The sequence below is a fragment of the Pristiophorus japonicus genome, chromosome 4, assembly GCF_044704955.1.
Source record: "Pristiophorus japonicus isolate sPriJap1 chromosome 4, sPriJap1.hap1, whole genome shotgun sequence".
Classification (NCBI taxonomy): Eukaryota; Metazoa; Chordata; class Chondrichthyes; family Pristiophoridae; genus Pristiophorus; species Pristiophorus japonicus.
This window is the reverse complement of record NC_091980.1, coordinates 10,021,984-10,045,115: the sequence shown is the minus strand read 5'-3', so window position 1 is coordinate 10,045,115 and position 23,132 is coordinate 10,021,984. Positions and strand designations below refer to the sequence as shown.

Sequence of the window (23,132 nt, the reverse complement as noted above, 5' to 3'; positions counted from 1 at the left end):
CAATGATCTTAAATCGGTGTTTCTTTGCTTACCAAGCCACACGTCAGTGGAAACAGTTTCTTGTTACTCTTTCAAAGTCGCTCATATGTTATATGTTTCTACACATGCAGACGTTTCCTCCAGAATTCAGAGCACCACTGCCCTGTTCTTTTGAGTCAAGGACTTTCGTATTGTGCCAACACTTACGTGGCTGGGTAACACTCCGCATAGCTGTCGGTTGTTCCAAAGAAGTCTCCAAGGCGTTTCTTCTCTTCTTGCCTCTTTGCCTTGATGCTCAGTTAAGGAAACACTTATCTCGCCTGAATGTAGTTAGCTCAATGAGGCTATCCCTAGGGAGATACCAAACAGTGCAAGGAAAAGGACTAGGCGATTTGCCTTAAGCAGAGCACAATTTCTTTTAAATGAAAATTTATTTAAAGAAAAATGACTTGCACGTTTCATGTTGCAGCCAATCAATTCTACTTTTGTTCAAGGATGTTAACAGCTGCCTGGGCTCTAAGCTCTGGAATTCCCTCCCTAAACCTCTGTGCCTCACTTTCCTCCTTTAAGACACTCCTTAAAATCTACCTCTTTGACCAAGCTTTTGGTCACCTGCCCTGCTATCTCCTAGTGGCTCGTGTCAAATTTTGTTTATAACTACACAACAATTTGTATTTATATAGCGCCTTTAACGTAGTGAAACGCCCATGATGTTTCACAGGAGTGGGGTTTTAAGACAAAACAAATAAATTTGATACCGAGCCACATAACAAATTACAGCAGATGACCAAAAGCTTGGTCCAAGAGGTAGGGTTTAAGGAGCGTCTCAAAGGAGGAAAGAGAGGTAGAGAGACGGAGATTCAGGGAGGGAGTTCCAGAGCTTGGGGCCCAGGCAACAGAATGCACAGCCACCGATGGTTGAGCGATTATAATCAGAGATGCTCAAGAGGGCAGAATTTGAGGATCGCAGACATCTCCGGGGAGGGGGGGGGGGGGTAGGTAGGGGGTGGTGGTTGTGAGGCTGGAGGAGATTTCAGAGATAGGGAGGGACGAGGCCATGGAGGGATTTGTAAACAAAGATGAGAATTTTGAAATTGTTACGCATGTGGGAAGGGCAAATGCTCACCATTCATACACCCTTCAGGGAAAGGAACTAAAGATGGTGGAGAGAGAGAGAGAGAGAGATTTGGGCATTCTAGTGCATACATCCTTAAAGGTATACGAGCAATACCATGCAGCGATAGCTGGAGCAAATAGGGCGTTGGGGTGTATCCATAGGACAATTGAGTATAAGACGAGGCGTACTGTTCTGTCCTTGTACAAGACCTTAGTCAGGCCGCACTTGGAATAGTGTGTCCAGTTTTGGTCTCCTCACATAGTGGGTGATATTGAGGCTCTGGAAAAGGTGCAGAAGCGGGCCACTAGACTAATTCCAAGTTTGAAGCATCTTAGTTATCAAGGTAGGTTAAAAGAGTTGGCACTCTTTACCTTAGAGCAGCGTAGACTTAGGCGGGGAGGGGAGATATGATTGAGGTTTATGATAATGAACATAAGAAATAGGAGTAGGAGTAGGCCACCTGGCCCCTCGAGCCTGCTCCCCCATTTAATAAGATCATGGCTGATCTGATCATGGACTCAGCTCCACTTCCCTGCCCGCGCCCCATAACCCTTTACTCCCTTATTGCTCAAAAATCTGGGAATAGACAGTGTTCCAGCTGACCGTTTATTTCAATTAAATAGGTTAGGCAGAACCAGGGATCACAAATTTAAGTTGTATAAGGCTAGATCTAGGTTAGAGGTCAGGAGGTGGTTCTTTTCCCAGAGATCAGTAGACCTCTGGAACACGCTGCTGTTCCATGTGGTGGATGCAGACTCACTGAATCCCTTCGAGCGAAAGCTGGATTTGTTTCTGGCTGTGGCAGAGATGACCTCTTACAGAAGGTCGGTACTGCAGGTAATTTAATGGCCAGAGTGATCTCCTGGACTTTTAATTCTCCGCTCCACTCTGACTTCTCTGCCCTCGGCCTCTTGCATTGTTCCAAGGAAGCTCGAGGAACAGCAACTCATCTTTCAATTAGGCACTTTACAACCTACTGGTTGTGCAGCAAGTAATCATGGGCGACTTTAATGGACACATTGATTGGGCTAACCTAACTGGTAGCAATGCAGTGGAGGAGGATTTCCTGGAGTGTATTAGGGATGGTTTTCTAGATCAATATGTCGAGGAACCAACCAGGGAGCTGGCCATCCTAGACTGGGTGATGTGTAATGTGAAGGGACTAATTAGCAATCTTGTTGTGCGAGGCCCCTTGGGGAAATGTGACCATAATATGGTAGAATTCCTTACTAAGATGGAGAGTGACAAAGTTAATTCGGAAACTAGGGTCCTGAACTTAAGGAAAGGTAACTTCGACGGTACGAGGCGTGATTTGGCTAGAATAGACTGGCAAACGATACTCAAAGGGTTGACAGTGGATAAGCAATGGCAAACATTTAAAGATCACATGGATGAACTTCAGCAAATGTACATCCCTGTCTGGAGTAAAAATAAAACTGGGAAGGTGGCTCAACCATGGCTAACAAGGGAAATTAAGGATAGTGTTAAAGCCAAGGAAGAGGCATATAAATTGGCTAGAAAAAGCAACAAACCTGATGACTGGGAGAAATTTTGAATTCACAGAGGAGGACTAAGGGTTTAATTAAGAGGGGGAAAAGAGAGTACGAGAGGAAGCTTACAGGGAATATAAAAACTGACTGCAAAAGTTTCTATAAATATGTGAAGCGAAAAAGATTAGTAAAGACAAACCTACCTCCCTTGCAGTCAGATTCAGGTGAAATTATAATGGGGAACAAAGAAATGGCAGACCAATTGAATCAATACTTCGATCTGTCTTCACGAAGGAAGATACAAATAACCTTCCGAAGGTACTAGGGGACTCGGGGTCTAGCGAGAAGGAGGAACTGAAGGAAATCCTTATTAGTCAGGAAATTGTGTTAGGGAAATTGATGGGATTGAAGGCCGATAAATCTCCGGGGCCTGATAGTCTGCATCCCAGAGTGCTCAAGAAAGTGGCCCTAGAAATAGTGGATGCATTGGTGATCATTTTCCAACAGTCTATCGACTCTGGATCTGTTCCCATGGACTGGAGGGTAGCTAATGTAACACCACTTTTTAAAAAAAGGATAGAGAAAACAGGGATAGAGAAAATAGCCCGGTTAGCTTGACATCAGTAGTGGGGGGAAATGTTGGAATCAATCATGAAGAATAAATAGTAGCGCACTTGGAAAGCAGTGACAGGATCGGACCAAGTCAGCATGGATTTATGAAAGGGAAATCATGCTTGACGAATCTTCTGAAATTTTTTGAGGATGTAACTAGCAGAGTGGACAAGGGAAAACCAGTGGATGTGGTGTATTTGGACTTTCAAAAGGTTTTTGATAAGGTCCCGCACAAGAGATCGTTAATGTATATTGTAAAGAGCTGAGGTCCCAGCACTGAGCCCTGCGGCACTCCACTAGTCACTGCCTGCCATTCTGAAAAGGACCCGTTTATCCCGACTCTCTGCTTCCTGTCTGCCAACCAGTTCCCTATCCACATCAGTATGTTACCCCCAATAACATGGTATTGGGGGTAACATACTGATGTGGATAGGGAACTGGTTGGCAGACAGGAAGCAGAGAGTGGGATAAACGGGTCCTTTTCAGAATGGCAGGCAGTGACTAGTGGAGTGCCGCAGGGCTCAGTGCTGGGACCTCAGCTCTTTACAATATACATTAACGATTTGGATGAAGGAATAGAGTGTAATATCTCCAAGTTTGCAGATGACACTAAACTGGGTGGCGGTGTGAGCTGTGAGGAGGACGCTCAGAGGCTGCAGGGTGACTTGGACAAGTTAGGTGAGTGGGCAAATGCATGGCAAATGCAGTATAATGTGGATAAATATGAGGTTATCCACTTTGGGGGCAAAAACACAAAGGCAGAATAATTATCTGAATGGTGGCAGACTAGGAAAAGGGGAGGTGCAACGAGACCTGGGTGTCACGGTTCATCAGTCACTGAAAGTGGGCACGCAGGTACAGCAGGCGGTAAAGGGTATGTTGGCCTTCATAGCTAGGGGATTTGAAAATAGAAGCAGGGAGGTCTTAATGCAGTTGTACAGGGCCTCAGTTAGGCCTCACCTGGAATATTGTGTTCAGTTTTGGTCTCCTCGTCTGAGGAAGGACGTTCTTGCTATTGAGGGAATGCAGCGAAGGTTCACCAGACTGATTCCAGGGATGGCTGGGCTGTCATATGAGGAGAAACTGGATCAACTGGGCCTTTATTCACTGGAGTTTAGAAGGATGAGAGGGAATCACATAGAAACATATAAGATTTTGACAGGACTGGACAGGTTAGATGCGGGAAGAATGTTCCCAATGTTGGGGAAGTCCAGAACCAGGGGACATAGTCTTAGGATAAGGGGTAGGCCATTTAGGACTGAGATGAGGAGAAACTTCTTCACTCAGAGAGAGTTGTTAACCTGTGGAATTCCCTGCTGCAGAGAGTTGTTGATGCCAGTTCACTGGATATATTCAAGAGTTAGATATGGCTCTTACGGTTAAGGAATCAAGGGGTATGGAGAAAAAGCAGGAAAGGGGTACTGAGGTGAATGATCAGCCATGATCTTATTGAATGGCGGTGCAGGCTCGAAGGGCCGAATGGCCTACTCCTGCACCTATTTTCTATGTTTCTATGTTACTGGACTCAACATTGAGTTCAACAATTTCAGATCATAACCACTGTGCCCGTACCTTCGGACAGCATTTCCTGGTAATCATAGCATGGTTACGGTTCGGAAGGAGGTCATTCGGCCCGTCGAACCCGTGCTGGCTCTCTGCAAGAGCACATCAGCTAGTCTCACTCACGCGTCATTTCCCCGTAGCCCTGCAAATGTGTGTCCTTCAGGTACTTATCCAATTCCCTTTGGAAAGCCACGACTGAATCTGCCTCCACCACCCTTTCAGGCAGCGCATTCCAGATCCTAACCACCCGCTGGTTTTTCCTCATGTCGCCTTTGGTTCTTCTGCTAATCACCTTAAATCTGTGTCCTCTGGTTCTCGACCCTTCCACCAATGGGAATAGTTTCTCTCTATCTACTCCGTCTAGCCCCCTCATGATTTTGAACACCTCGATCAAATCTCCCCTCAACCTTCTCTGCTCTGAGGAGAACAACCCCAGCTTCTGTAATCTAGCCATGATGTGAATGATTCTGCTGTGCATTTAATCACGTCTGTCTTCCACCCGATCACAGACCTTTCACCTTTGTTATTTCCTCCCCACTACCCCCCGAAGTTTCCCTGCCTTTGTACTTGCTTAAAACCTGTAACATTTTCCAGTTCTAACGAAACGTCACCAGCCTGAAACGTTAACCCTGCTTCTCTCTCCACAGAGGCTGCCTGACCAGCTGAGCATTATCTGTTTATATTTCCGATTTCCAGCAACCGCAGTATTTTGCCTTTGGAAAATACTGTCGCACAGAAAAGATATGATTCTGCCCCCTGCCATCCTCCAGCTCCTGCAAACTTTTCATTGATCGATTTGATCAGATCCTTTGCTGTCCCAGGGCCTGCAGAAAACAAGAGTGAGAGAGACATTAGTGTGAGTGAGTAGTGTGAGGGCCAACAAGGCAAGGGAATACACATTAAATGGCAGGACACTGAGAAGTGTAGAGGAACAAAAATAACAACTTTTAGTTATATAGTGCATTAAACGTAGTAAAATGTCCCAAGGCGCTTCACAACAATGTTACAACACGTTAGATATTGACCATTGAAGGAAAGAGAGAAAAGGCGTGAGAAGGAAGCGTAAAAAGAGGTTAAACGCTCAGGTCTGAAGCAGCTGCCAAAATGCGCACGCAGACAGAAGTAACTAAAAAAAAATTCAAATTACTTTTTAAATAATACAATGAGTATACAATAGTAAAATCAGTATAATAAAGATTATAATAAAATTAAATAATATATACTATAATATTAGCAATTGAAGCAAATTAAATCAATTATTAGCATGTCCATGTGCTTGGAGTGCAGGTCCACAGATCCCCGAAGGTAGCAGGACAGGTAGATAAGATGTTTAACAAGGCATACGTGATACTTTCCCTTATTAGCCGAGGCATTGAATACAAGAGCAGGGAGGTGATGCATGAACTGTATATAAACACTATTTAGGCCACAGCTGGAGTACTGCGTGCAGTTCTGGTCACCACATTACAGGAAGGATGTGATTGCACTGGAGAGGGTACAGAGGAGATTTACGAGGATGTTGCCTGGACTGGGGAATTTTAGCTATGAGGAAAGATTGGATAGGCTGGGGTTTGTTTTCTTTGGAACAGAGGAGGCTGAGGGGCGACCTCATTGAGGTGTATAAAATTATGAGGGGCCTAGATAGAGTGGATGGAAAGGAACTATTTCCCTTGGCAGAGGGGTCAACATCCAGGGGGCATAGATTTAAGTAATTGGTAGGAGGTTTAGAGGGGATTTGAGGGGAAATCTCTTCATCCAGGAGGGTGGTGGGGGTCTGGAACTCACTGCCTGAAAGTACTAGGGGGATCAAGGGTTATGGAGAGAAAGCAGGAATGGGGTACTGAAGTTGCATATTCAGCCATGAACTCATTGAATGGCGGTGCAGGCTCGAAGGGCTGAATGGCCTACTCCTGCACCTATTTTCTATGTTTCTATGATGGTAGAGGCAGAAACCCTCACCTCATTTAAAAAGTACTTGGATGCGCACTTGAAATGCCGTAATCTACAGGGCTACGGACCAAGAGCTGGAAAGTGGGATTAGGCTGGATAGCCCTTGGTCGGCCGGCACTGACACGATGGGCCAAAATGGCCTCCTTCTGAAGCTGTAAAGTGAGCGCCAAGGAGGCCTCATTAGGCCTCGCAGCGTCCCTCCCCTTTAAGTGGCATTTCTGCGTCGCGCTGACTTCATCACCGCCACGTTGGCGTGCTCAGCGCAGCGGTGACAGACACCGCCCCACCCCAAAAGCGCTGTGAGGCGGTGATAGTTAAAGTGACGAATTTTCTGCCTCTTCCCTCCGACTCCTGCCGGTGAAAATTCGACTAATTCGAATCATCCACCCCAAACGGTGCGGAGGGCAATTTCCAGCCCCAGGTATTTTATATCCAGATATTTTCGACAAAAAAATTTCAAATTCTCAATGTGCCATGGTGGAGAAGAGGGGATTTGAACTCAGGTTCTGCAATTAGTCCAGGGTCCAGGATTAATAGTTCAGTGACATAACCACTACACTAGCGTTCCTAATGAACAATTTGTCAGTGTGCTTACGTGGCCACAAGGTTCTGGATCGAAGCTGCCAAAACCCACATTTCATAGAGCCTTACAGTCAGCAGACAGAGGGGGCATTCAGTGATTCATTCTACCATCGGGCTCAGTTAGATTTGAACCCAAAGACCGTCTGGCCTTTAATAAATGGAATCCTGTGTACAATCAAATGCCAAGGCCAGTATCACTGTGCTGCAGGGACTGTTGAACTAAATAATACATGCTGTATGATCCACAAGCAGATAATTATTTTGTTAATTTATATTGTAAAAAAAAAAAAATCACACCTGCACTCAAACATAAATGATTTGTAACTAAACAGAACTGACAGCGCCATGGTGGTGATGCATTTCAGAGAGCTGGCACCAGTCCGATGGGCTGAATGGCTTCATTCTATGGGTGTACTATTTTCGATGATTCTAAACTTCTACGATTGTATAAGTACGTATGAAATAGGAGTAAGCCATACGGCCCCTTGAGCTTGCTACGCCATTCAATAAGATCATGGCTGATCTTCAACCTCAACTCCACTTTCCCGCCCGAGCCTCATATACCTTGGTTCCCCGAGAGTCCAAAAATATACAGCCTTGAATATACTCAACGACTGAGCAGCCACAGCCCTTTGGAGTAGAGAATTCCAAAGATTCACAACCCCCAGATAGAATACATTTCTCCACATCCAAGTCTTAAATGGCCAGCCCCTTATCTTGAGATGGTGCCAAGTTCTAGACTCTCCAGCCCAGGGGAAACAACCTCTCAGCATCTACCCTGTCAATCCCCCTCAGAATCTTTAATGATGTGTGACCGGTGAAAATAAAAAAGGGGAAAGGGAAAATTAATTGAGAGTTTAGTACTGTAATCTAAACAAGGCAGCAAAGCATGGGGCTGCACCCTACCTCAGACTAATCTTCAGACACCATACGTGATAATTCATCATAAGAAAGTACTCACCAGTCTCCAATTCTACTGGCTGTTTGAAAGAAAAGGAAATAGAAATAAATTAGGATTATTACAGTCAGAATAATTACTCAGCACGCACACGTTAACTAACCAACTACAATAATGGGCTCATAAGAACGAGAGCGAGACAGAGGGGAAGACAGAGAAAGACAGAGAGATAGAGAGAGAAAGGAAAAGAGACAGACAGAGCGAGCGAGTGAGTGAGTGAGCGAGCGAGCAGTATAATGCACGATTAAAAGATTGAATTTCGTGAAGTTTGCCCTCTTATTCCCAAGTGTTTGGCATTTTGAAGACTGTGCTACACATTCGTAAACTACGGCAAGAAAAAAAAGTTTAAAGGACGCATAATAGGCACTAGTCTCAAATTAGATCCTGTACTACAACATATCTTTATGGATTACAAATATTAACATAATAATTAGGAGCAGGAGTCGGCCATTCAGCCCTTCGAGTCTGCTCTGCCATTCAATAAGATCATGGCTGATCTTTGACCTTAATAACACTTTCTATGGCACATTCTTTCCTCTCTTGTACCTCCAAAGCTGTAAATCCCCAGCCCACACGCTCTCCCTCCTCCCTGTGCCGAAATCCAAACCCATCGCACCATCCCCAAAATATTTTCCTCCACTCCCAGTTTTCTCCCTACCTCTGCTCTGGTTGGGTTCAGTTCTACACCCGCTGTGTGCAGAGTGAAAATAAAATCGATGAGTTAGTGATTTTCTCTTCTGGTTACTGGGCCTTTTTTGATGGACCAATCAGGTGACATAGGGTCACCAGACAAGAACCAGCATAACAAGGCTCCCTTTCAGGGGCCACTAATAGGAGGAGAAACATGTGGTCCAATCAAACTGACAGAGACTGTGAAACCCCGCCCACTCTTTGTTCCTGTCCCGCCTCGAACCCCGCCCTATCCAAGATGGCGGCCGGTGACCCCGCTCATCCGGGCGGTGGGCGGAGGCCTGCGGGCTCTGATTTGGGTCCTGAGGCAAAACCAGGTGGTTATGAAGCTTTTAAACACACCCATCCCAAATAAGGAATTCACACTTGGATATTGTTCCGAAATAGAAATATAGGGCCCAAGTTTCCACAAGAAAAAAAACGGGCGCCCCTCCGAGCTGGGCGCCCGTTTTTCGCGCCTAAAAAAATCCTCTGTATTCTCCACCTACCTGTAGGTCCTCTGGCCCTCGGCGCAGCCAGCACGAGCTGTGGGGGGGCGGAGCCAGGTCCCTGCGCTGAAAACAGTGCCGGGACCTCTGCACATGCGCGCTACAGTGGACACGCAAGTGCAGTAGCTCCAGGCGCCGAACTGTGTGGGAGGGGCCCGAAGCACGTGGCCCCTAGCCCTGGCTGAATGGCCTCACTGGGTGAGTAAGGCTCCTCCTACGGCCAGCTCCTGCTCCCCGCCCCCGACAACCGCTATCCCCTGCCTCCAGACCGGACCCGACACCCGCTTCCCCCCCCCGCCCGACTGACCCGACCCGCGTGTCCCTCCCTCCCTCTCTCTCAGCGACACGAACGGCTTTCTCCCCCACCCCCCACCCCCTCCCGCTCAGCGGCACGAACGGCTGCAGAATTCTCCTTGGCTGAAGCACTTTCACACAGGTAGGAAGATGGTTTATTTAATCTTTTCTTGGCTTATAAATGTTTATTCAGGTTGGATTTATTTGTATAATATTTGTAGAAGTATAAATAAGGATTTATTGTAGAATTTAATGAGTTCCCTTCCCCCCCCACCTCGTTCTGGACGCCTAATTTGTAACCTGCGCCTGATTTTTTAATGTGTAGAACAGGTTTTCTCAGTTCTACAAAAATCTTCACTGGCTCCATTCTAACTTAGTTTGGAGTACGTTTTCACTGTGGAAACTTTGAAATCAGGCGTCAGTGGCCGGACACACCGCCTTTTGAAGAAAAAATTCTGTTCCAAAGTAGAACTGTTCTACCTGACTTGAACTGCAGAAAAAAAAATGTGGAGAATTGCGATTTCTAAGATAGTCCGTTCTCCACCAGTTGCTCCTAAAAATCAGGTGCAAATCATGTGGAAACTTGGGCCCATTATGCCATGTTAGGAGCCACACTTTTACTGAAGATCTCTGCACCCTCTTGATTCTAAACCTCCAATATAAAGTACACATTTTGCACACAAATTCAGTCATCATCACAGGCAGTCCCTCGAACGAGGATGACTTGCTTCCACAAGAGTTCACAAGGACCCGACGTTCCAGTCCTGAACTCCAATTGAGGGGGTGGAAGATGTCAGTGCGTGGATTTTTTTTAACATGCACATCAGCCACCACACGGGCTTGACAGAGCTAGGCCTTTATCCAGTGGCAAGGGTTGAACCAGGATGACTGCAGACCAGCTCTGCTGCACGGACCGTGTGCACACACATATCGCAGTGTGGGCTGGCCCGTGCTGTCCTTGGGCCCCGTACCCTCATTCGCCGAACCTCCACCCACGATGTTCCAGGGCCCTGCGCTCCAGCTCTGTTTATATCCCCGACCTGCGGTGGTTTTCTCTCACAGGTCGGGGCGGCCCACCATGTTCACAAATTCAGTATGGCTGCACTCTCAACAGCAACAGTAAACATGTAATTTTTGGATCCGCGTCAGCTTAGTTTGCCAATTGCTTTGAATCGGTTTCTCTCCAAATTCTTTCAGCTCCGCAGCACACACAGAGCTCCACTGGCTCCCTGGCTCACCAATTTCAGAGACTTGAATGCTAAACTCTGATGTTCTGCTTTCTTGCCTCCGGAAACTTAAGTAAGTGGTTGCTGCATATTGTCTTACTGGGTTCAAGCCCCACTCCAGAGACTGGAGCACAAAAATCTAGGCCAGCGCTCCAGTGCAGTACTGAGGGAGTGCTGCATTGTCGGAAGTGCCGACTTTTGGACGAGATCTTAAACCGAGGCCCCGTCTGCCCTGATCTCAGGTGGACGTGAAAGATCCCATGGCCACTCTTCGAAACAGATCAGGGGAGTTTTCTCTGGTGTCCTGGCCAATATTTATCCCTCAACCAACATCACTAACACAGATTATCTGGTCATTAGCTGTGTGCAGTTCTGATCGCCATATTATAAAAAGGATATAGAGGCAATGGAGAGGGTGCGCAAAAGATTTACAAGAATGATAGCAGAACTGCGAGGTTATTCACCAGACTGATTCCAGGGATGGCTGGGCTGTCATATGAGGAGAGACTGGATCAACTGGGCCTTTATTCACTGGCATTTAGAAGGATGAGAGGGGATCTCACAGAAACATATAAGATTCTGACGAGACTGGACAGGTTAGATGCGGGAAGAACATTCTCGATGTTGGGGAAGTCCAGAACCAGGGAACATAGTCTTAGGATAAGGGGTCGGCCATTTAGGACTGAGATGAGGAGAAACTTCTTCACTCAGAGAGTTATTGACCTGTGGAATTCCCTGCTGCAGATAATTGTTGATGCCATTGGATATATTCAAAAGTGAGTTAGATGTGGCCCTTATGGTTAAGGGGATCGAGGGGTATGGAGAGAAAGCAGGATAGGGGTACTGAAGGAATGATCAGCCATGATCTTATTGAATGGCGGTGCAGGCTCGAAAGGCCGAATGGCCTACTCCTGCACTTATTTTCTATGTTTCTATGTTATACCCATCAGTAATATACCCATCTTGAAAAGAGAAGGCCGAGGGGTGATCTATTAGAGATCTTTTTAAAATGAAGAGTTTTGATAAAGTGGATAGAGAGAGAATGTTTCCACTTGTGGGGAAGAGCATAACGAAAGACCATCAATATAAGATAGTCACCAAGAAATCCAATGGGGAATTCAGAAGAAACTTCTTTACCCAGAGAGTGGAGAGAATTTAGAACTCGCAAACATGGAGTGGTAGAAGCAAATAATATAGATGTATTTAAGGGGAAGCTAGATAAGCATAGGAGGAAAAAGAATAGAGGGTTATGTTGATAGAGTTACATGAGGAAGGTTGGGAGGAGGCTCGAGTGGAGCATAAACACCGGCATAAATGGATGGGCCGAATGGCCTGTTTCTGTGCTGTATATTTTAAGTAATTATCACATTGCTGTGCGCAATTTGGCTGCCATGTTTCCTACATTACAACAGTGACTACACTTTAAAAGCACCTCATTGGGTGTAAAGCGCTTTGGGATATTTCAAGATTGCGAAAGGCGTAAGTGCTTTCAAACTTCATTTACAAATCCTTCCAGTGCCTCATTCCATCCTACCTCCTTCAGCCTGACGTCCCTGCTCTCGTAAAAGGTCCCATGGCCACTATTCGAAGAGCAGGGGAGTTCTCTCTGGTGTCCTGGCCAATATGGTGAGCGAGGGCAGGTTTTGTGATGAGCGGAGGATGCCCGACTGATGGTACAGGGAAGGCAGGGGCCACAAAGGAGTGAGAGGGGTGACCTTAGCCCTCCTGACTCTACTGCAATCTATTTTGGCACCCCCGCTCTCCTGCTCCATCAGTGGAATGTCCTCCGTCCATCACAAAACATGCCTCTTCCATCACAGCTGTTTTTGCCTCCCTAACTGTTTGCCCAACTCCTACATACATAAGAACATAAGAAGTAGGAACAGGAGTAGGTCATACGGCCCCTCGAGCCTGCTCCTCCATTCAATAAGATCATGGCTGATCTGATTATGGACTCAGCTCCACTTCCCCGCCCGCTCCCCATAACCCCTTATCCCTTTATCGTTTAAGAAACTGTCTAGTTCTGTCTTAAATGTATTCAATGACCCAGCTTCCACAGCTCTGAGGCTGCAAATTCCACAGATTTACAACCCTCAGAAGAAATTTCTCCTCATCTCTGTTTTAAATTGGCAGCCCCTTAGTCTAAGATCGTGCCCTCTATAGTTCTAGTTTCCCCCATCAGTGGAAACATCCTCTCTGCATCTACCTTGTCAAGCACCCTCATAATCTTATACATTTCGATAAGATCACCTCTCATTCTTCTGAATTCCATTGAGTGAGGCCCAATCTACACAACCTTTCCTCATAAGTCAACCCCCTCATCTCCGGAATCAACCGAGTGAACCTTCTCTGAACTGCCTCCAAAGCAAGTATATCCTTTCGTAAATATGGAAATCAAAACTGCGCGCAGTACTCCGGTTGTGGCCCATCAATATATTGTGTTATGTCTTTAATACTCTTATGAATGACTCCATGAGGTCTAGTATTGTACTTGAACCATTGTGACTGTCGTCCTATTTATTGTAACTCCAGAGTGAGGCACAAGCGTGGTGGGCAGCCTTTTATACTGGGCCCTGCAGCCTATGCAGGTCACCCTCAGGTCTCCCACCGCAGTGTCCTCTGGTGGCACAACTTATGTGACTCTACAGTTAGTGTACATGGTCTACATACACGACACCTTGTATAGCTGTAGCAAGACTTCCCTGCTTTTATACTCCATCCCCTTTGCAATAAAGGCCAAGATACCAATTGCCTTCCTAATCACTTGCTGTACCTGTATACTATCCTTTTGTGTTTTCATGCACAAGTACCCCCAGGTCCCGCTGTACTGCGGCACTTTGCAATCTTTCTCAATTTAAATAATAACTTGCTCTTTGATTTTTCTTGCCAAAGTGCATGACCTCACACTTTCCAACATTATACTCCATCTGCCAAATATTTTGCCCACTCACTTAGCCTGTCTATGTCCTTTTGCAGATTTTGTGTGTCCTCCTCACACATTGCTTTTCCTTCCATCTTTGTATCGTCAGCAAACTTGGCTGCGTTACACTCCTGTTTGGGATTTGACTCGTCTCCTTCTCCGTGAAGTACCACTAAACCTTTTGCTACACGATGACGATTTGTTGCCTCAACTCAAAAGTCACCTTGTGCTCAGCTGCCCAGGCGTACAACACGCTGCGAAATGGGTCATCCTAAAATAGGATCAATCACTGCAAGATCTCAATTCAAAGAAAGTCTTCCTCAGTACCTGAGCTTACATACCTATCAACCCGTCTCTTGTGTCAGGAGATTACAAGTTTAATGTCGGATATTTTTCAAGGCTAAAGCATTGACAGGCAAATCCTGCTCCAGTTAGCAGACAAGAAGCATCTGGCACAATGCAAGCAGACTGCGCTGCCCCAAGGGCAGTGTGCAGATTGGATGGTGTGTTTGTCATGAGATTCAGCAGCAGACAAACGAATACAGCACAAAACCCGGGTCAACACCGGTGACTGACTGCAGCAGTACGATTAAAGACAATGGTTGTATAGAAATACATGGAACGTACAGCACAGAAACAGGCCATTTGGCCCCAACAGGTGTGTGCCGGTGTTTATACTCCACACGGCACATCTTACTGCATCTCACCCTATCAGCATCCTTCTATTCCTTTCCCTCTCATCTAGCCTCCCCTTAAATGCATCTATACTATTGGCCTCAACCACTCCGTGCTCGCAAGTTCCATGTTCTAACCACTCTCTGGGTAAAGCTGTTTCTCCTGAATTGCTTGTTGGATTTATTAGTGACTATCTTGTGTTTATGGTCCCTAGTTTTGGTCTCCCCCACAAGTTAACAGTTACCCTTTCATATACGACTTATTGGGAATGGACTAGAAGTGATCACTCTTTCAACTTAAACTGTCACAGTACGCCAAGCTTCAAACTATTTTCAGACTCCCAAGTTTTTCTCTTTTGCAATTAGGCCATTCCTGTCTTACCTGATAACTTAGCGTCCCTCACTGTGCTGTATTTACTTCAATATGTTTCAATCAAAATCTATTAATAGCTCATGGGTTTTAAACAAGAGCTCTGCCAAATTTTACATGATTGATTTGACCTCAAAAGAACACCCAATTTTGTTAGATAGGTACCACTACGTGCAAAAGAAAAGTGAGCGAAGAGCTGCTTTTATTCAACTTTTCAGTGTTTGAAAAATAAATATATAAAATCTCATTAATCATCACAGCTCTGTAACAAAACTTACACTCGAGTTACTCAGTAACTTTCTGTCGCGAGCACCAGTGGCTTGCTTAAGGCCCCCCACCCCCCACCCCCGAGGAATGCTGCCAACACAATGTACTGTGGAGGGATGGGAGCATCAATCCTCACACAGGGAAGGGGGTGAACAGATAGACCTGTTTGCTCACAGCATTCCCTTAACTTGCCGGAAAGGGAACAGTGCTGAGTGTCAGACCCCACCCCACTGCCCGAGAGACAGTGAATCGAGGCCCAGAACACAACAATTTTTATTTATATTGCGCCTTTAACGTAGTTGTCATGTACCTTACATGGTTACTGTTGGTACTATCACAAGGTGTGCCACCAGAGGGCACAGCAGTGGGAGACTTGTAGGTTACCTGTACAGGTGTGTCTGGCCCAATGTAAAATAAAAGGCAGGCCGCCAGGTGTGATCCTCACTCTGGAGTTAACTAATAAAGGACTAACGGTTCAAGTATAACACATTGCCTCGTGGAGTCATTATTGAAGCATCTCATCATCATAGGCAGTACTTCGGAATCGAGGAAGACTTGCTTCCACTCCCAAAGTGAGTTCTTTGATGGCTGAACGGTCCGATACGAGAGCCACAGACCCTGTTACAGGTGGGACAGACATTAGTCAAGGGAAGTGGTGGCTGGGACTGGTTTGCCGCGCGCTCCTTCTGCTGCCTGTGCCTGACCTCTTCACGCTCTTTGCGTTGAGATTCGAGGTGCTCAGCACCCTCCCGGATGTACTTTCTCCACCTCGGGCGGTCTTCGGCCAGGGTCTCCCAGGTGTCAGTGGTGATGTCGCACTTTACCAGGGAGGCTTTGAGGGTGTCCTTAGAACGTTTCCTCTGTCCTCCTTTGGCTCGTTTACCATGAAGGAGCTCCGCATAAACCACTTGCTTAGGGAGTCTCATATCTGGCATGCAAACTATGTGGCCTGCCCAGCGAAGCTGATCGAGTGTGGTCAGTGCTTCAATACTGGGGATGTTAGCCTGGACGAGGACGCTGATGTTGGTGCGCCTGTCCTCCCAGGGGATTTGCAGGATCTTGCGGAGACATCGTTGGTGATATATCTCCAGCGACTTGAGGACACAACAGTAGTAAAACGTCCCAAGGCACTTAACATGTAAGATATTGACCATTGAGGGAAAGAGAGAAAAAGTGAGAGAAGGAAATGTAAAAAGAGGTTAAAGGCTCGGGTCCAAAGTGGCAGCCACAACGTGCACGCAGAAAGACTCAGGTGAAAAACCTAAAAAGAAATTCAAATTACATTGCAAATAATACAATAAGGAGTATACAATAGTAAAATCAGTAGAATAAAGATTAATTATAATTAAACAAAATTATATATATACCATAATTATAAATTAAGTTAAAATGAGAAAATCAGCAATTGAAGCAAATTAAATCAGTTTTTAAGCTTTCTTTAAAATTTATTCCATGCCCAGTGATTCAACTAATATGGAAGAACCAATCACCGTCCTCCATCCTTGCGATCGTCATAATTTCATGACTTTATATTTTTCATTTTGTCCCCTCGACAGGTCTGCTGTTATCGCTATGTTATCGCTAGCTTTATTTAAAACTCCCTCCAGCTGCTCCAAACACGAGCTGCCTCCATTGTCATGGAGGATCAGATCTGCTGCAGGCCACAAGTGAAGGGGCAGCTAAGCTACAAGTGCCCCCCGCCCCCCTCCGGACTGTATTACAAGCTCCACTGCTTTTGAAACGTGGCCCTCGGGCTGCACTTCACACTGACCGATTAGAGCTTACCTCATCGTCCACTCTCGGCTTCTCAAAGTAATTGTGTCGGGATTTTTTCTCCTCGTCCCGTTCTCTTTCCCGCTCCCGCTCTCGCTCCCTTTCTCTTTCCCTCTCCCGTTCCCGTTCCCGCTCTCTTTCTCTCTCCTTCTCGCGGTACTTTTCGCGCTCCTTCTCTCGAACGACCTTCGCAGTGGTCGGCACATAGTCGCCAATGTCGTCAAAGATGCTGAGAGTAGATGAGAAAAGTAAATGCACGGCAGTTCATGATCAGAGAATAGTCAAAACATTCTGCAAAAAGTCAAGCAGGCTTCTCCTAAAACACAGATTGGTACAATCCTATTATTCAAAATGTCCTGCACTCAGAATTTGAGAGAAAGAAAAAAAGTAAAAGAAAAGTAAAGGTGAGAGAGAGAGAGAGAGAGAGAGAGAAAGGCGCGAGAGAGAGAGAGAGAGAGAAAGGCACGAGAGAGAGAGAGAGAGAGAAAGGCGCGAGAGAGAGAGAGAGAGAGAGAAAGGCGCGAGAGAGAGAGAGAGAGAGAGAAAGGCGCGAGAGAGAGAGAGAGAAAGGCGCGAGAGAGAGAAAGGCGAGAGAGAGAGAAAGGAGAGAGAAAGGCGAGAGAGAGAGAGAAAGGCGAGAGAGAGAGAGAGAGAGAAACTTGCATTTCTATAGCGCCTTTCACAACCTCCCAAAGCACTTTACAGCCAATGAAGTACTTTTTGAAGTGTAGTCACTGTTGTAATGTTGTCATGGGAGCAGGTGGGGCCTAGGCTTAATGTTTCATCTGAAAGACTCCAAAGTGCAGCACTTCCTCCGTCTTATGCTGGTAGTGTCAGCCTAGATAATGTGTTCGAGACTGAATTTTTCTCATTTATTTATTTATTCCTGGGATGTGGGCATCGCTGGCAAGGCTGGCATTTATTGCCCATCCCTAATTGTCCTTGAGAAGATGGTAGTGAGCCCCTTTCTTGAATCGCTGTTCTTTGCAGCGGTTTGGTACAACGGAGTGGCTTGCTAGGCCATTTCAGAGGGCAGTTAAGAATCATAGAAAATTACAACACAGAAGGAGACTATTCGGCCCATCGTGACTGTGCCGGTCGAAAGAGAGTTACCCAGCCTACTACTCCCACTTTCCAGTACTAGGTCCGTCGCCCGATAGATTATGGCTCTTCAAGTGCACATCCAAATACCTTTCAAATGTGGTGAGGGTTTCTGCCTCTACCACCCTTTCAGGCAGTGAGTTCTAGACCCCCACCACCCTCTTGGGGGGGGGGGGGGGGGAAAGAAAGAGAAATGTATCCTCATCTGCCCTATAATACTGGTACCAACTACTTTAAATCTATGCCCCCTGATTGTTGACCCCTCTGCTATGGGAAATAGGTCCTTCCTATCCACTCTATCTCGGCCCCTCATAATTTTATACATCTCAATTAAATCTCCCATCCATCTCCTCCGTTCCAAGGAAAACAACCCCAACCTATCCAATCTTCCCTCAGTTAAAAGTTTTCCAGTCCTGGCAACATTCTCATAAATCTCCTCTGTATCCTCTCTAGTGCAATCAAATCTTTCCTATAATGTGGTGACCAGAACTGCATGCAGTACTCCAGCTGTGGCCTAACTAGTGTTTTATACAGTTCAAACATAACCTCGCTGCTCTTGTATTCTATGCCTCGGTTAAAAAAGGAAAGCATTCTGTACGCTTTTTAACTCCCTTATCCTATCTTGCTACCTTTAAGGATCTGTGGACACACACTCCAAGGTCCCTCGGTTCCTCCACACCTCTCAGTATCCTCCCATTTATTGTGTACTCCCTTGCCTTGTTGCCCCTCCCCAAATGTATTACCTCACACTTTCCCCTGATTGAATTCACTTTTCTATCCAACTGACCAGTTCATCAATATCTTCCTGCAGTCTAGAGGTTACCCAGTGCTGTCAACCACATGGCCAATTTTTGTATCATCTGCAAATTTATTTATCATAACCCCAACATTTAAGTCTAAATCAATATATATTACAAAATGTCAGGGACCGTTTACTGAGCCCTGTGGAACCCCACTGGAAACAGCCTTCCAGTCACAAAAAGCTCCCATCAACCATTACCTTTTGCTTCCTGCCACTGAGCCAATGTGATCCAATTTGCCTTTCTCCCTTGGATCCCATGGGCTTTTACTTTTTTGATTGGCCTACCATGTGGGACATACCTTGTCAAAAGCCTGGCTAAAATCCATGTAAACTACACCAAACGCACTGCCCTCATCGACCCTCCTTGTTACTTCCTCAAAGAACTCAATCAAGTTAGTCAGACACAATCTTCCCGTAACAAATCCATGCTGACTGACTTTGATTAATCTGTGGTTTAAAAGGTTTGTCGCTGCGAGCAGGGTTCGAACCTGCGCGGGGAGACCCCATTGGGTTTCAAGCCCACAACTTAACCACTCGGCCGTCACAGCACATTGCTGTGCGTCTGGAGTCACATATAGGCCAGACCGGGTAAGGAAGGTAGATTTCCTCCCCCAAAGGACTTTAGTGAACCAGATGCGTTTTTATGACAATCCGGTAGTTTCATGGTCACCATTACGGTGACCAGCTTTTTAAATCCAGGTTTATTTAATTAACTGAATTTAAATTCCCCAGCTGCCGTGGTGGGATTGGAACTCACGGCTCCAGATCATTAGTAAGAAGATGCTGCCAAAGTCAGTGAAAGAGGAGGTCGTTGAGATACTCGATGGGATAAGAATTGATAAGGAAGAGGTACTAGAAAGACGGCTGTACATAAAATAGATAAGTCATGAGGACTGGATGGGATGCATCCTAGGATGCTGAGGGAAGTAAAGATGGAAATTGCAGAGGTACTGGCCCCAATTTTCCAATCCTCCTTGGATACAGGGCTGGTGCCAGAGAACTGGAGAATTGCAAATGTTACACCCTTGCTCAACTACAAGCCAGTCGGTTTAACTTCAGCAGTAAGGAAGCTTTTAGAGATGATAATCCGGGACAAAACTGTCACTTGGACAAGTGTGGATTAATTAAGGAATGCCAGCACGGATTTGTTAAAGGCAAATCGTATTTAACTAACTTGATTGAGTTTTTTAATAACGTAACAGAGAGGTTGATAAGGGCAATGTGGTTGATGTGGTGTACATGGACTTCCAAAAGGCATTTGATAAAGTGCCAGATACAGGGTAATAGGCTTGCCATCACAGTTGAAGCCCATGGAATAAAAGGGACAGTGGCAGCATGGATACAAAATTGGCTCAGTGACTGCAAACAGAATAGTGGTGAACGGTTGTTTTTCAGACTGGGGGGGGGTGGGGAAAGAGAAGGTATACAGTGGTGTACCCCAGGGGTCGGTACTGGGACCACTGCTTTTCTTGATATATATTAATGACTGAGGTGTACAGAGCAGATGACAAAACATGGAAGTATAGTGAACAGTGACGAGGATAGTGATAGACTTCAAGAAGACATAGGCAGGCTGGTAGAATGGGTGGAGACGTGGTAAATTAACACAGTAAAGTGCAAAGTGATACATTTTAGTATGAAGAATGAAGAGAGGCAATATAAACAATTCTAAAGGGGCTGCATGAACAGAGAGACCCTGGGGGTATATGTGCACAAATCGTTGAAGGTGGCAGGGCAGGTTGAGAAAGTGGTTAAAAAGGATCATAGATCTTGGGCTTCATGAATAGAGGCATAGAGTACAAAAGCAAGGAAGTTATGGTGAACCTTTATAAAACACTGGTTCAGCCTCAACTGGAGTATTGTGTCCAATTCTGGGCATTGCACTTTAGGAAGGATGTGAAGGCCTTAGAGAGGGTGCAGAAAAGATTTACAAGAATGGATGAGGGACCTCAGTTACGTGGATAGACTGGAGAAGCTGGGCTTGTTCTCCTTAGAGTAGAGAAGGTTGAGAGGAGATTTGATTGAGGTGTTCAAAATCATGAGGGGTCTAGACAGAGTAGATAGACAGAAATTGTTCCCATTGGCAGAAGGGTTGAGAACCAGAGGACACAGATTTAAGGTGATTAGCAGGACCAAGAGGCGACATGAGGAAAAATTAAAAAAAAAAACTCTTGAGTGGTGAGGATCTGGAATGCGCTGCCCGAGAGGGCGCTGGAGGCAGACTCAATCGTGGCTTTCAAAAGGGAGTTGGATAAGTACCTGATGGAAAAAAAATTGCAGAGCAACGGGGAAAGGCCAGGGGAGTGGGACTGGCTGAAGTGCTCTTGCAGAGAGCCGGCATGGGCTCGACGGGCCGAATGGCCTCCTTCTGTGCTGTAACCGTTCTCTGATTCTATTTTAGCCTCGGCCTCTGGGTTACTACTCCAGGAACATAACCACTGTTCTACCGTACCCAGTAGCTAAGTGGGGCTTGAACACACGACCTTCTGACTCAGAGGCGAGCGTGCTACCCACTGAGCCACGGGCTGACACCTGCAAGCCTTCGGAGCTAGCTGTGGCCAGAATGAAGAAGATTCTGTGTTCTGGCCTCACAAGCAGTCAGTTCTCTCTTGGCCCAACCCAGCAGTGTTGTCGGAGCTACAAATCAGGTGTTTGTTCCAGAGCAGTGTTCTTTTCTGCCTTCCAGGTCAGATTATACTTCACCCTTGGTTCTTTATTCACAGCTGTCGGCCTCATTAGAAAACTGTCGACATAGCATGTTCGTTTGACTCTCGTCGTCCTCCTCCTCCGTGACTTGCCATGGGAACTTTTCTCTGTATGGTTCTGATTTGCATACACCGTCTAAACTTCATCTTGACATGAAAATCTTTTAAAATAACCAAGTTGCTCAGAGCGAGTGGCAAAGCAGCTGTCCTCCAAGTGCCTGTCGCTCAATTAATCACCCAGACTTGATGGGCGAGCTCCAGCTGTTCTCGAGCCAATGGTTCGAGAACAGCTCGGCAGCACTGAGGGTTATCACGTGATCAGCGGTGCCGTTTTTCCGATGAGATGTTACACCCGAGGCACGGCCTGCCTGCCCAAAGATCCCATGCCGTTATTCAAAGAGGAATGGGGAGTTGTCCTGGTGGCCCTGGCCAACGTTCTTCCTTCGGCCAACAACATCGAAACAGGTTATTTGGTCACTGATTAAACTGCTGTTTTTGCAGGACCGTGGCAGCTACATGTGCATGTCCGAAAGAAAGGCAATGTGTCAGCTAGGGATCAGTGGGCAGCACTCTCGTCCGAGTCAGAAGGTTGTTGGTTCAAGTCCCACTCCAGGGACTTGAGCACATAAATCTAGGCTGACACTCCTGTGCAGTGCCGAGGGAGTGCTGGACTGTCGGAGGTGCCGTCTTTCAGATGAGACGTTAAACCGAGCCCCGTTTTCCTTCTCAGATGGACACAAAAGATCCCATGGCACTATTTCGAAGAAGAGCGGGGGAGTTCTCCCCAGTGTCTTGGCCAATATTTATCCCTCCACCAACACCACTTAAAAAAACTAATTATCTGGTAATTACCACACTGCTGTTTGTGGGAGCTTGGCTCCCACATTGGCTGTGAAGCGTTTTGGGCTGCCCTGAGGCTGTGAAAAGCACTATATAAATGTAAGTTCTTTCCTTTACCCAATAGTGCTTGATGAGACAGCCCTGTTGTAGGATTGCGCCCACAGATATCATATTCAACGTTCGGCAGTCACTTTTGTGGCACAAACGCACACCTTTGATGCTGGTAGTTAGTCTTTGGGAACTTTAAAATATCTGGCCCTCAACCACTTAAAGGAGCCCTCTCACATGCTCTCCCTCCCAACAGAAAGAACTGTCCCATGTTTTTTTAATATAAATAAAAATTACCTTATATCCGCCTCTGGTGGTCTCTTTTCATCAGCTCCCAATTTACCTGGGATATAAAGCAGGTAAAAAAAAATTAGTAGTGCATTATTATATCGATTATGAACCTGAGGATCAGAATTTATTTTCCCATTTTGCATCTATTTAGGAGCATTATTGGGCCGAATTTGTGGTCGGAGGCTTCCCGGCGACTTGCGCTCCTGGGCCTCTTCGTGTAGGCCTGCGTATCCCAGGGGAACACGCGGTTCGCAAACGCCCCCGAGATCACGTGGGCCAGCCCAACCAAAGAAGGTAATCCCCATTCATGCTTATGGGGATTCCGTATGTACAGAACTCCCATAAGTATGAATGGGGACCACATAAAAAAATACCTCTACACATCAAATAAA

At 46.1% G+C, this 23,132-nt stretch overlaps 1 protein-coding gene and 1 non-coding gene across 2 annotated transcripts in view; both read right to left on the bottom strand.

The window, feature by feature from the left end:
• The window catches only part of ik (IK cytokine), a 69,796-nt gene that overhangs the window by 16,007 nt on the left and 30,657 nt on the right, over positions 1 to 23,132 (bottom strand). Inside the window, exons 11-15 of the mRNA XM_070878010.1 lie at positions 22,747 to 22,792; positions 16,966 to 17,182; positions 8,255 to 8,273; positions 5,507 to 5,585; positions 187 to 267 (exon numbers count right to left, since the gene is read on the bottom strand). Coding sequence (XP_070734111.1) covers positions 187 to 267; positions 5,507 to 5,585; positions 8,255 to 8,273; positions 16,966 to 17,182; positions 22,747 to 22,792 — 442 coding nt within the window. The remainder of the gene's footprint in view (positions 1 to 186; positions 268 to 5,506; positions 5,586 to 8,254; positions 8,274 to 16,965; positions 17,183 to 22,746; positions 22,793 to 23,132) is intronic.
• Positions 19,324 to 19,404, bottom strand: trnas-uga (transfer RNA serine (anticodon UGA)). Its single transcript has one exon. It is a non-coding gene; the product is annotated as a tRNA-Ser (tRNA).